This window comes from Macrosteles quadrilineatus, unplaced genomic scaffold (genome assembly GCF_028750875.1).
Source record: "Macrosteles quadrilineatus isolate MER2022 unplaced genomic scaffold, UCM_ALF_1.0 Scaffold_9__3_contigs__length_116548681, whole genome shotgun sequence".
Lineage (NCBI taxonomy): Eukaryota > Metazoa > Arthropoda > Insecta > Hemiptera > Cicadellidae > Macrosteles > Macrosteles quadrilineatus.
This window is the reverse complement of record NW_026542602.1, coordinates 3,262,966-3,277,563: the sequence shown is the minus strand read 5'-3', so window position 1 is coordinate 3,277,563 and position 14,598 is coordinate 3,262,966. Positions and strand designations below refer to the sequence as shown.

Here is a 14,598-nt window from a genome sequence, read left to right as displayed (position 1 = left end):
CTTATCAGAGGTATTTCTAAACTTGATATGAAACGTCTCTGAAATTAGTGAGTAGTTGATAATAGACGGAAATTTACGGAGTATACGATTTACTAAAATAGCTTGTTATCACAATTTTAATATCCAACAGGAATTGAAAAATACCCTCTTATCCAATTTATTATATTGAAGTTCATAAGTTAGAAGTGTTACGAAGCTTTAGATAGAATTACTTACATTTGGATCTTCAGGTGTAACGTCTATTTCATCAGGAGGGATGTCGTCTCCTGAACCTTCGCCGAAACCCTACAAATAAATGTGAACAATAAATAACTAAACCAAACAATACAGAAAATAAAACAAAACAAACCCTCTGAAAACACAAAAGGTATGATAACGCTTGAAAATAATAAAATAAGTAAGATGACTTGTAATTGTAAAATTGATTATTAATAAAATAATGACAAATTAATTAAAATATTTAATCAATAATCAATTGAAAAAAAATAAATGAGCAGCAAAAAAATATTCGACACGTCCTCTCCCAACATGATATTTATTAAATAAGGAATACATATCTTTGTTTAGTAATACGAGTAGTAATACTACACAAATTATCTGTTCTATATCCAATTCTCATTGTATTTTTATAGTATAGGTCTATCATAAGAGGAGTGAGCTGGTCTAGTGGTTAGAGCGCGGGACTTCGGTCCAAGAGGTCCTGGGCTCAAATCCTGTCAAATCACCAATGATAATGACAGTGATAATGCCGCAACCCCTAGGTCTAGCCTGAATTAATGTAAAAAACAATCCCAGTCTCGTGCCTAGCGTCCTAGGACAAAAAAATAAAAACAAAATCATTAGGTTTAATATAGGGGAAAGAAGATTGGTATGGCATAACTAATTACTGGAATTCTATGTGGAATTCGCCAATCAACCGCAAATAACTTAAAATATAAAGTCAATGTGAAATAATGCCAGCTTTCTACAAACAGAACGAATATTAGGAATTATATATATATTTAAATATGAATCACGTCAGTGTTCTATTAAAAGCTAGTTATATGAATTCAAACGAACTTAAGCACAGTAAGCAAATAATGATATGTCGTAAATATAAAGCTATGTCAGTACAGTACTACTATAACAACCAATAATACGTGTTCAATGTGGAATTACGTCAGCGCTCTACTATAAACAGCAAATTATAGGAATTAAAAGCGGATCTATGTATGTCTACTATAAACATCTATTAATAGAGATACTATGTGTATGTGTAACTGCACTAGTGTGTTACAGGCAGTAGGAACTTAACAACAGGAATTTAACGTGGAATTATGTCAGAGTTCAGCAAATAACCGAAATAAATTAACCGAAATAGATAGAAATATTCTGATTGTAGGCGTTGACTGTTAACAAAATTTTCGTCGTTTTTTACATTAAAAATATTTTTTTACCCCCCTAACAGGGTTGGGGTGTCTTATTTTTTCCAATAGCAACCCGTATTGAGTGACCCCTTAATTTTTAAGTGTTTGACAAAAGAAATGCAATGGCGCAAACCCGAGGTAGATATTTAATCCCTAGCCAAAATGACGGGTATTTCAAAATTTGATCTATGTGAAAAAGCACCCATTTTGGCTAGGGGTGTGATATTCACCTTGGATTCGCATCATTGTGTTTCTTTTGACAAGCCCTTTAAAATGAGAGGTCACTCAATAGTGGTTGCTATAAAAAAGTCACCCCCTACCCTGTTGGAGGGGTTAGAAAATCGTTTTGGTGTAAAAAATAGCGGAACATTTGTTAAGAATCAATGCTACAAACAGAATATTTCTATTTATTTCCGTTGTTTAAAAATACAAATTCATTACAAGACTTAATTTACACACTGTATAGAACTATGTCAGCAAAACTAATGATTAAATCCAACACGGAACTATGCCAATGTTCCACAAACTTGCTAGATTCAACATGAAACTATGTCGGTGTTCTATAATAGTGTTGGCCCTCCCTCTCGGAGCCAGCAAGCCATGGTTAAAGTCAATCACAGAGTAAGCAGCAAGGAGCATGTCGGGGTGGACACAGAGTAATGAGATTAGAGGGATGGCGGGAACCTAACTTTACCCTCCAACTGACAAGCTATGTTGTTAGCCTCAACTGCTCTAGTTGGGCAAAGTCAGGGCATTCGAGGTTGTGATAAGTTTACTGGGTGGTGTAAAATTACTATATAATAAATGGTCGTTTTATTTTATTATTTTAAGGGTGGGGGATCTAAGTAATTTATTGAGTTGATGTAATAAAATAATTACAGGTTTTTTGTTTTAATTTTGTTAATTTTAAAATAAGGAAAAAAATAAAACAAAAACAAATAAAGAAAATTTTATTCTGTTTCTAAATAATTATACTGGTGAATACTTAAATTTTCTTCAAAACTGAGTAATAATACAATAATGAAAATATTGAAAAAAGTTCGTAAATTTGTAATCAATAATTTGTCTTATTATTTTTATTACTATCATAATTAATGATTACGGAAATATCTATGAAAAAACTATGTACCATAGTTTCCTTTATTGTGATAACAACTCTAAACGTTTTTGTGTTAACTACAACGTTAATTTATAAATCCACAAATTGAAATCACGTATTTTAGTGAAAGTTATTAATGTTATAATTGACCATACACATACATCATGCAAAAAATGTATCTAAATCCACTTGGATTATTGTTTGCTTTGTAACAATACACAAATATAATTGTAATTCATATTTTTCAAAACGTTTTAAAAGTAAATTACGCAGATAAAGTTTTGGATATTTGCATTCTAATCCGAATTTCAAATTAGTTTCGGAGATGCAAACGAACCCCTTATAAGCATTTAAATCCTGATATAGAAATTACAAATTTATCGATCGGTTCAAATTATTTGTTGACAACGAAAATCTTAGGCGGTGTAAACATACTATGAAAAACTATACGAAATACTACACCTTTAAAATATTTAATACAATTTAATGAACAGTCAGGCTATGATTTTCTTTTTCTAAATTTGAGTTGGTAGTCTAGGGATGAGCCTATGAAAAAGAAATGTATTTATATATATTACACAGGAATGTTTGAGGTTTCATGTTTTTCTTCTTTTTTAAATCAACATACTCCTATAAACTAAGTTTCACAAACTGGAAGCTTAAGTAAAAAAAATTCTAAATGTTATACATTAAATAATACATTATATATATATAAAATCCTTAAATATATATCTTTATTAGGGATTATGTGTTTCCCACACACCATAACCTTTTACTTATGAAAATATACTTTGCTCAGTAAAAGTCACTAAACTGTAAGTAAAAATAAATCACAGCAAACATACTGCATGTTTTATTACAAAAAGCGAGGTAGCCGGAATGACATGGTTAAACACAAATTTGCAAGTCGATTGGTTCCGGGATATTTTCGTCATGACGACAAATTAACCGAATTACGGCTTAACAACGGTAAAACATGGTCACAACCGCGTAATAATTTTTAATGTGCATTGTTTAATTCCCCGTTAAGCCCGAACACAACATAAAACTTTATCAGCCGTGTTTACACGACTATTTGTGTGTTTACAAATTATGTTCACGAATAATTGTGTTTTTGGTGTGATTTTATCAGAGCTTTATCGTCCGCTGTTTTATGTTTTGTTATAGAAATTTAGCGGTCTAATATTGTGCTTTTCTGAAACAATCTACAAACATACAGTATCAATACAAACAATATAAATAAAGTTACGGTTATCATTTCCTATTTTCTTCAACTAAAAAGATCATAAATTTAAGTTTTTAATATTGTTGTAATTGTCCTTGACAATAAGTTAAGAGCATAAAAAAATCTATTACAAAATTGCGTATTAATTAAGGCCACAATCAATTAACCACCCCTAAACTCCATTTGGGACAGGTAAAAACCTAAGACAAGCCTAACTCCTTCAAATGAAATTTGGATTGGGTTATGCTGGGTAGTTATTTTATTCATTTATTAAAAAAAAGTATTATTAACCCATCAAAATAAATAAATGAATGAAATTACAGCCTGGACCAACCTACCCTGTCCCTTTGTACTTTAAAAGCAATTCTGCTAACGGATTTTGGTCAAAGGAAAGTAAAGTTTCTGCTCCAAAAATCTATCACATTTTGGCACAAGTAACGGGTTAATTTCCAGATATGTCTATTTAAAGATGCTGTTTGTATATACAAAGTTTGAATTAATATAAAGGAAAATTACAACAACAATAAAAAAATCCTCTGACTAATGCAATTCCACAATTTGTTTATTTTTCCAGTTTGGATAATATTTATACTCTAATCAAACAAAATGCGGTATAATACTCTATCATAATTGAAATTAAATATTTGTTTTTTTAAGACTAGTTGACTAGTTTTCTTTAATTATTTTAATGGTTTTATCCATTTTTTTATTTCTCCTTGCGTTTTATTTCTCGTCATATTTTTGAAATTTATTTCTAAGTAAATTTGTATATTTTTAATGAAAGTAAATGTGAATAATATTGTTTGTTTCACTTTCAAGTGTGCGTTTATGTTTTCCATTTTAAACATTTTTTGGATTAAGTTTACTTTGATTAGATTTGTTTTTTTAACTATTACACTGTTTTATAAACAGCGATGATAAACCGTAACTTGGCAAGTCCTGTTTATAGGGGTTTTAAGTTTTATCAGGTAAAACAGTGTACGACGATTAATCAAATGCCAAAGGTAAATAACAACACAACGGTCAACTGTTATCTTTAACTGCTAATTCAACAACTCATTTTATATATTCTCAAACTGATAATTTTATACCACAACTATGGAAAGTAAATAATGCACAAACGCAATCAAAGAAGTACGATTTATACTTTTAGCAAATATTTTTTTAAGCCAGTAGAATTATATATAAAATAAACTGTGTCTCATTTTAGGTTAAAATTAAACATTATCTATAACTTATTCTCATAATTCTAAGATCATTTAAATAACAGTACATCAAGTATATTTGAAATACATTAAACCTACGTAAGACAGCAATTTTAAACTTAAAATTAATATATAAAAAGCATGTATAACATACAAATGAGCTTAAGAATAACTCTACAATTTACGATCAAAGTTGAATAACTATTTGGCAATTAAATACCGAAACAGTTTAACAAATAAACACAAGTGAGTTTGTAGAATCGTTTTCCAGTTTAACAAAGCTTTGTTCGGACTGAACACCATTAGTTTTGGACAAATAAACTCGATTTACACACCTCTTTCCTATTTCACTTTAGTTACATTGTCCAACGGTTGTTTCCAACTTTACAAATACATGCAATTAAATGCATTAAACGGAAGCAATCAAAGACTCAATGGAAATAGTAGTGTAATTGTCTTCAGGATTACAGCTTTAATAAAAATGCTAATTATCCATATGAAAAACATAGTTCAAGGTTTGTGTAGAGTTTGTTTTACAATCAACTAAAAAAACTATTGAAATTACTACGCATCCTGGAACTACGCTTAAATTTGAAAAAAAGAAATATAGAAGATTTCCAATAACTAGTACACAAATGATCAGTTACATTGATATTACTGTTTGTTAATGTAAAAAAAACTATGTTTTAAAGTAACCCTATACAGTTGGTATTTAAATTTCATAAATTCGATTAATATTTAGTGATATTTAATTCGTACACATTACTTTTAAATAGTTTCAAATAATCAATAAATACTGTATTTACAAACAAGTGCAGCCTATTTATAAGAAATCTCATATAAAAGGATGGTGTTAGTAAAAAAAATTGTTTAACATAAATAACATATTATTAAAACAAGAGTTTTCTAAAAAAAATATATATTACCAAAAATAAATCTATAAATATATAAAATGTGTTTCCAAATTCTCTTGACATATTTTGTAGACTCGTTCCTTGGGCAAAGACAAACATAAAATTCCATATAAGTACGGCAGGGTCTAAAATGCATAAATTTCTGTCAATCGGTCTGTTTTTGATTTTTTCTTTTTTTTTATAATTTTGTTAAATCGTAAGGCAAACGACCGAGTTAAGTTTTTCTACATTCGGTTTCACAATTTAATAATAAACCTAACTTAAGAGCAGTATGGTATTCCGTGGTTAGTCCTATTAAATTGTGTAACCGAATGTAGGAAAAACTGATAACTCGGTTGTTTGTCATTTGCTTTCGACAAACATGATCATAAAAAAAAATTCTTAACACTAAGAAAATTCTAAAATCATAAAATTTGGTAATATGATTTTAACGTTAAATGGCTGTTATATTATAACGGCTTGAGATATTGAATCGAATTTTTTAAATCTCTTTTTACCTTCTAAACTACACATTTATACGAACTTTGAAATTTATATCTTGAAAACTGGCTAAGATATAAAATAATGGTTAATAATCACAAAAATACCTACAGACGGTAATCTTGGCATTTCAGACCAAACTTATAAATGGCATTTTACGTTTGTCTTACCCCCATGAACAAATCCACAAAATATGTCCAGACAATTTGGAAACACCCTTTATAATAGAGTAGCAGTCATTATCCGTTTTAGCTGCATAGGATTATCTGATGTCCGGGCAAAATATTCTCGTCCCTCATAGACTTGCAAATTTATGTTCACCTACATTTTGTGACAATGAATGTACTTCCCTGTTACAAATACTAGTCAAATATGTTCATTCATCGAATTGTAAATAATAAATAACATAGTTTAACTTAATTAATTCTTCTCCAGGTGTAAAATTTAATATTTTACTAGAAGGATTGCTTAAGGCATAACATTTTACTGAAGTGTATAATACAGTGTCTGCATGTTACATAATTGCGAGTAGCTTAAATAAATTTCAAATCTGTACACTAAAAACTATTATTTTATTAATAGTTATACTTTCTAAATATATCTTATTCAACAATTAAAAGTACGTGAAACATTAATTAGAAGAATAACACTTTTTTATGGAGAAGTAAAAGAGAGGTCTTAAATATTCAAATGTTTCTTACAACCCAAATACTTGGTCTTTCAAAAGTATTAAGACGGTTTTCCCGTTTTCCACCCTTTATTAAAGCCATTCAGACAAAGGTATTCTAATAGAAAAATTTTGTGTATTAAGATTGTAATGTTTTTAAGAAATCTTATTTACTACTTACATTCGTTGTTGCATGTTTCCCTCAATATTATCTCAAATATCTTATGAGGTTGAATCTAACTATTCCTCATTTTCCCTGGTCTAAATTAGTCTTCCATTTTACTCATATGGCAAATTTAAAAAGAAATTCTTAATGCAATTTAGAACGAAAGTAAGAGTTAACTTTACTAAAAGGTGTTTGTTAATTAAGACACTGTAAAAAGCTAAAAATAGTTATTCCTCTAAATAGACTAGAATAAGCTCGGGAAAAGACCTATCCTATGAACATATATCCCCTGAAAATCCTATGAAAATATATCCTATGAAAATCCCGTGAATATTCTTATGGTAAAACATCAAAACATGGCTGTTTATTAATTTATTCAATGTTCTGTGGTGGAATCCTATACCAGGAAACTGTTTCCAATATTTTTTGCACTCACTTTCATTCTTAATTCAAAATAATACCACTGGTTAATGAATTTAGAAACAATTAACAACTAGGTCCAAATGTATTATTTATTATTATTATTATGTGCTCGCTGATTATAATAACAATAAAATAAGTTTTAGGGAGGCCCAAATATTATTATTGGCCATTTAATTTAGCAATATCTAAAACGTTTCCTGCTGTAATACGTAAGCTCTGTAATGTTGAGTGATAATAATAATCCGATAACCTAAGATTTACCACGACTTGCGTGTTTTTGCTGTCCAAGTTTAATCTAAAATTAACTTCCCATTACATGGCTGTTATACCAAATAACTACCTAAAACGCAAGAGAGATTGTGTAAAATTGAATAGCTTTACGTTACAAGGTACTTGCAAGCCATGCAAGCAATGAGATTTCATGTGCTACATCATAACACAAAGAGCAACTACAAATACATTGTGTTAAGTTGACTAAATAAAAGCCATTTCACTCTTTGATGTTCATAAATATTTTTGAACAAGTTTTAAAAAGTTATGTTGCTTAATAAGATCGTAGAAAACTACTCTTAAGTTGGGTTTTTCGAGAATCCTATTCTACATGTATCTTATGCAATCACACAAAGTACTTTGCGATTGCTTGATAAAGGTAAAAACTTGTTAAAGGGGGTATGTTAATATTTTGTAGAATGCAGTATTATACTTAAGTAAAGCAAAATTTATAAAGTAAGAAAATATAAATTAAGAAAATAATTCAAACATTAATTTTTGTCATTTTATCATTATTATAAGCAAAATAATTAAATTTTAAAACTAAAATCAGTAGACTTACATAAGTAAGATGTTTATTTTTTTTAGTTCAAAATTGGTAAGAATGCACATGGAACTCAACGTATACATACTCCATTGGTTTTGATTGCTTAGACTGTTTAAAGCACGAAATATGTTCCATTTAATAAAAGGTTTGAGCAACTACTATCAAGCAATCCATGGACTTTGTTATTATTTGGCAATTCGGAGCTAACAGTGTTGTCCCATTTAACTTCAGGGAAACGTTAAACTCGATTCAATATTACGAATTCGTTTAAAAAGTTAAATTGATAAAATAAAACACGACGAATCCCATCGTTGTAACAGTAGATTTAAGTCTCGGCGTTATAGACAGAACTTTAGATTGTTACGTGAAAGTAATTTAAACGGAAGTATTTGTTTTCACGAACGTAAAGCTAATTTGGTAAATTGTATAATGTTTGCATACTTTTGTGATTTTAATTTTAATTTTTGTATATAATTATAGTTTTATGATTTTCTGGTTAAAGGACAACAAAACAATATATATCTATGGCATAGAGAAAAGTCTAAGTTAACACGTATTAAAACTTATAAACAAAAATGTAATCTTAATGGCGTAGTATGTTGTTTTGTCCAGGGGAAACAATAATTAAATAAAATCATTCGATTGACTGAACATTGTTTATTATCCTACATGAGGTTCCTTCAAAAGTATTTTATAACTGTTAATTCATTTTTCACGATAAACACTCGTATATTCCTATAATACGTATTCTCATCTCTATATTAAAACATGCCCTGTTAAAACCAAGTAAATGCTGGAGTAGCACCACTAATTTGATTAGAGAGCACGCTATTCTACTGTGATTACAGATGTATTTATGGTCATATAAATTGACGAAGAAAAACTATTCCGTCCGTTCTTTCCATTTATTACAGACAAAAAGAACTTTGTCCATATTATTCTCTATCAATATGAGAACTACAAAAACAATAATTGGAAATATGCAGAACGTTAGATCACTATGATGTCCTAACGAACCAAGGATTTCGAAATTTTTGTTGTAAAATGTTGTAATTCTTAGTTTAGTAGTGTAAAGTAAGTAGTAGCAATGTCACTATTCCAGAGCTGTACTAATTACCTTCCTCGCGTGTTACTGGTCAACATTTCACGTTTATCATTGTGTTCTTATCTTACACCATTAATCCTACATTCCCGTGGTGTTATCATATGGCTAATGTAAACAGCGGAGAGGCTAATAGTTGTTTGCTAGTTGAAATCCGCTCCTTAGTGGGATAACATGCTCACTAATAGTCTCCGGCATAAAATTATTTTTTGTAAAGACGACCAGTAATAGATTGGATTCTGCAAAGGTTTCTGGTTAAAGTAAGATATTTGTGCAGACTTTGAACATTTACATCTTGTTAACGTTAAGTTCTTTTACCTAGAAATAACTTCAACTTTGTGATTTATATGAACACGTTTTAAACTCAGATAGACCAACTTATATCGTTCATTACATTACAATAAGAAATAATAATAATAAACACTTCCCTTTACGTAGTTTTCTATCATAATTTTTTTAATGCTATTATATTAACTAAGCCCCATTGAAAAATTATTAAAAACTGTTTACAACAAATTTATAATTTGAAGATATCAACCTGTTTTACTAAAAATAATACATTTTAAGTCTTAATATAAAAGGTTGAATTATCTTGTTTTAAAATGTTGCATGGATTGTACCGGTTTTTTAAAACAATTTCAAACAACCATGATTCCTTTTATACGCAACCATTTGAAAATGAAATACATATTTTAATAAAATATTGTCTGTTATGTTTGACCTTATCCTAAACATTTAAACAACTCGTACACAGAACAGACTCGTATGGTTTATGCAGAATCGAAACATTAACAGCAAGAATTATTTTATCAATTTATACATACTTATTTTAAATAAAATGAAGCACTAAAATTTAATTACGAATATAACTTAACTTGTTTGTAAAGAATAATTATACTTATTAAACTTCAAAGAGAACCGTTTAGAGCAAAGGATGCTTGTAACTTCAAACAAACAAATTCTATTTGACTTAGCTAACGAGTTTAATATGTCCTGTTTGCATTTAGGACTTATTTCCTCATTTTAAAGTATCATGAATTCCTTAGGCAAATTTAAATTAAGTTATTTAAAATAAAAATACTATGATTACAATACAATAACATTATTAAAGGATTTGAAAAATCCTTTAGTTTTTAATTGATAAAAATTGAGCATATTTATGTGGGAAAGAATTTACAGCTATGTAGGGCCTACACGAATAGTATATAGAAATCTCTAATAAAAAATAGTATATTTAATTGGGGCCTAAGCTGAGCCTAAGTCTTTAAAGCTCACGTTTATCGATCCATGGTTGTTAATACCAAAATAAAATAACTTTTTTAAATTTTATCATTTTTAATAACTAGTTGTCATAACTAATGTATTAAATATACAGGGTGAGTTTTAATTGTCCCCCCCCCCAACTTTTTTCTACATTTTTTCAAATATCAATTTCAGACCACTTCCAAACATTGTTGGGTAGTAAGTACTTCATTTTGACAAGGTGGTCATTTCTGGCCGCCATCTTGGATCCGCCATATTGGATGCAAAATTTTTTTTTTCACATGTAAAGGTGGGGTTGTGACCCATTATTTCGAACTAGATTTTTACCCTGATTACAATGCCGCAAACTGTTTTTATAAATCTTGATTCATTCTAAAGTTATGAGGGGTTTTTAAAACTTTATTTTTAGCCCATTTTAACATTGTGCATTTACAAACTAAGACCATAATCTCAAAATAGTGCCAGATAAAGATAAGTATACACTACCAGTAATTATCGACATATTTTCACTTGGTTATGACTGATGTATTTTTTTCGGCCGCCATCTTGGATCCGCCATTTTGAAATGTGATAAATTATTTTAAATATGAAGAGGGTGTTGTGACCCATCATTTCTAACTACTTTTTTAAGCTGAACTTAATTACATGATCCGTTTTTCATTTTCATTTTTTGATTTTTAAATATTGACATTTTTTACAAAATAATTGCAATATTTCATAAATAAAACTTGATAACAAAAAATGGATTGCGGCATTGAGTTAAGCTTAAGAAAGTAGTTCGAAATGATGGGTCACAACACCCCCTTCATATTTAAAATAATTTATCACATTTCAAAATGGCGGATCCAAGATGGCGGCCGAAAAAATACATCAGTCATAACCAAGTGAAAATATGTCGATAATTACTGGTAGTGTATACTTATCTTTATCTGGCACTATTTTGAGATTATGGTCTTAGTTTGTAAATGCACAATGTTAAAATGGGCTAAAAATAAAGTTTTAAAAAGCCCTCATAACTTTAGAATGAATCGAGATTTTTAAAAACGGTTTGCGGCATTGTAATCAGGGTAAAAATCTAGTTCGAAATAATGGGTCACAACCCCACATTTACTTTAGAAAAAAAATCTTTGCATCCAATATGGTGGATCCAAGATGGCGGCTGGAAATGACCACCTTGTCAAAATGAAGTACTTACTACCCAACAATGTTTGGAAGTGGTCTGGGATTGATATTTGAAAAAATGTAGAAAAAAATTAAGGGGGGGACAATTAAAACTCACCCTGTATATTACGATTTGAAGTGTATTTACATCCTCACAATATAATTTATGTTGAATATTATTTTTTAAATACAAATCCTATTTATAAACTATAATAAGAACGATTGTTCAAGTATTAAAGTAAGGCATTGTATATGTGTTGACGTCTTTTAACATAAACAAATATAATTTGGAAGTGAAAGTGCATTACACTTTTTGTAAACTAACTTATCCGCAGGCTATAGGACCTGTACTGTATCAAAGGCTGCAATATATTCTCGAGGGACTAAAAACCGGACAGTCTCGTAAATTTTAAAAGAGTCCTTCACGGTCGATTTCTTCTTTAAAGCGTTGCCGTTAAAATATAGCGGCTATTCAGATTAAGTTGAACCGGTAACCTAATGTTCGTCTATCAAAAGTTTAAATTTATGAAGTATCATGTTTTAAACAATTTGTTATTTAGGCTATTAATTGTTTTTACCAAGACTCTTTTTTATTCGTTTATTTACATCTTGTTTTTTATCCTTGATACATTAATATAAAAAATAACTAGTATAGTCTTTTGATTACGATTTTTGTACAGTTGTTATTAAATTGCCAGAGTAGTTTTACAATACAGATATAAATCATATATGTGTGGCATAAATTTCTATTGTATTACTATGAAAAATTCTATTTCTGTAAAGTGGTACAGACTATACAAAAATAAGATATATCCTAAAAGTAGGGAATCAACGTACGAGAAGGTGGTACGATTGGTTTTAGGAACTCTCATAAATACAATGGGCAGTAGTAGAATCACACGTAGGGTTTAGAGGGTTTATGAGCGAGTTTGCACAGTACATCACCAGGCGGGCCTGATATCATCGCTATGGTAGTTTAACCTCTCCTTAATGGCTTCCTGATATCTACAAGATCACATGCGATGTTGAATAATATCCAGGCTATACCAGAGGTCATGGAGAGAAGTATGAGGGGAGGGAATTGCGGTTTTCTTTATAAAATAAAAATAAGTAGTCTGATTCACCAGCAACAATAGCATGACCCTCTGTAAGGTTGGTAAGAAATAGCTCATTACACAATGTACTTTGGCAAATGTCAGAGTAAAATGTCGCAACAAATGTCAATAATCATGTCGAGGTGAAAACACACATGTGGAATATTTTGTAGAATGCGTTATCATCCCTTAGTGGTCCAAACTAAAAAGGGTCCTTTAATCTACAATTACGTATTTTACGTATAATTTTTCTTTAAATACTTTATATTTTCAAATTAGTGTCCACGGTATTTGTTCGCAACATAGCGCGTCTTGCTTTCGAAAAGAAAAACATTCCTCAAGTTTTTTTTCTGTATTAATAACAATATATAGTGCCAATATATGATAACCATTGTTCAAAGTTTGATAGAGTGTTATAATCAACGACTCTATCACCAATCTGTTTAAAATCTTCTAAAAGGAAAAGTATTAAATAAAAGTTTAATCACTTAGTCTAGCAAAGTACCCTAAAATACTTGATTATTACTTACATGCTTGATTACACTTCAGACCCTCTTACCTGTAAAAATACAATAGGTTTAAGAACGTTATAGATGAACACTGAAGTTGGCAGTAAACTTATTCATGTAAGAGGGTTGGCGTTTTATAATTGTTTTACAAAACACTTATGATCAGTAGTATCTCAGTTAGTATCCCAGATGATTAGAAATTTACAAAACCCGTAAAATTAGGGTTTATACAATATTTTTGTGGCAGTAATAATTGTATGCAACTTATATACGGTGTTTGGTTTCGAATTACAACAAATCTAGGTCTATATTATATTCATGATGTTTGAACGTGTAGTTTTAGATTTATTAATAAATAGTTATTTTTCTTTACAAAAACACTCAGTTTAAGCATTAAGTGCTAGGGTCGTTACAATGTTTTATTGCAGTAAGATAAGACCCGCCGCTTGACAACTCTGTTGAAAAATTATTTTACATTTTATCAGCCAAGCGTTTTATGATATTTAATAGATTGTTGATAAACGCATGTCTAAACCTAAGTTCTTTTCCAGACGATGATTTATTTCCTTATTTATTTATTGTTCACCAACAGCAAACACCAATTTACATTGTATGTACAGATAGAAAAAATAACCAATATAAAAAAAAAAACTTACTAACAGAGATAATGGAAAACAAGCATAAACAATAATAAATTCATGAAAAACAATACATATAAATATGATATCATAAATATTTAATTTTTAAATCAATACTTAAAGAATTGAATTATAGCATATTTATTAATACTTTCCTTTCGATGAATGATTACAAAACAGTTCAATTCTATTCAAGTCTATTTTCATGAAGATGTACAATAGCTATGAATTTATTGAAAGAAAAAAATTGTGAAATTAAGTAACTATTTTATTAACAGTAAATGGTGTCAGGTGTCTTATGTCAAGACAAGTAAGTAAATGAAACACAATGAACTAGACTAACTATGAAACATACAGGTTATTTCTATTTCAAAATCCATTATTTGTATTGACAACCAATTCAATGTTAATTATAAAACAATTTAAATT

At 29.3% G+C, this 14,598-nt stretch overlaps 1 protein-coding gene across 3 annotated transcripts in view; it reads right to left on the bottom strand.

The window, feature by feature from the left end:
- LOC129002299 (collagen alpha-1(XVIII) chain-like) overlaps positions 1 to 14,598 on the bottom strand; it is a 392,307-nt gene that overhangs the window by 115,387 nt on the left and 262,322 nt on the right. For all 3 annotated transcript variants that reach the window (XM_054429992.1, XM_054429990.1, XM_054429991.1), the window contains exon 6: positions 217 to 285. In XM_054429992.1, coding sequence (XP_054285967.1) covers positions 217 to 285 — 69 coding nt within the window. The remainder of the gene's footprint in view (positions 1 to 216; positions 286 to 14,598) is intronic.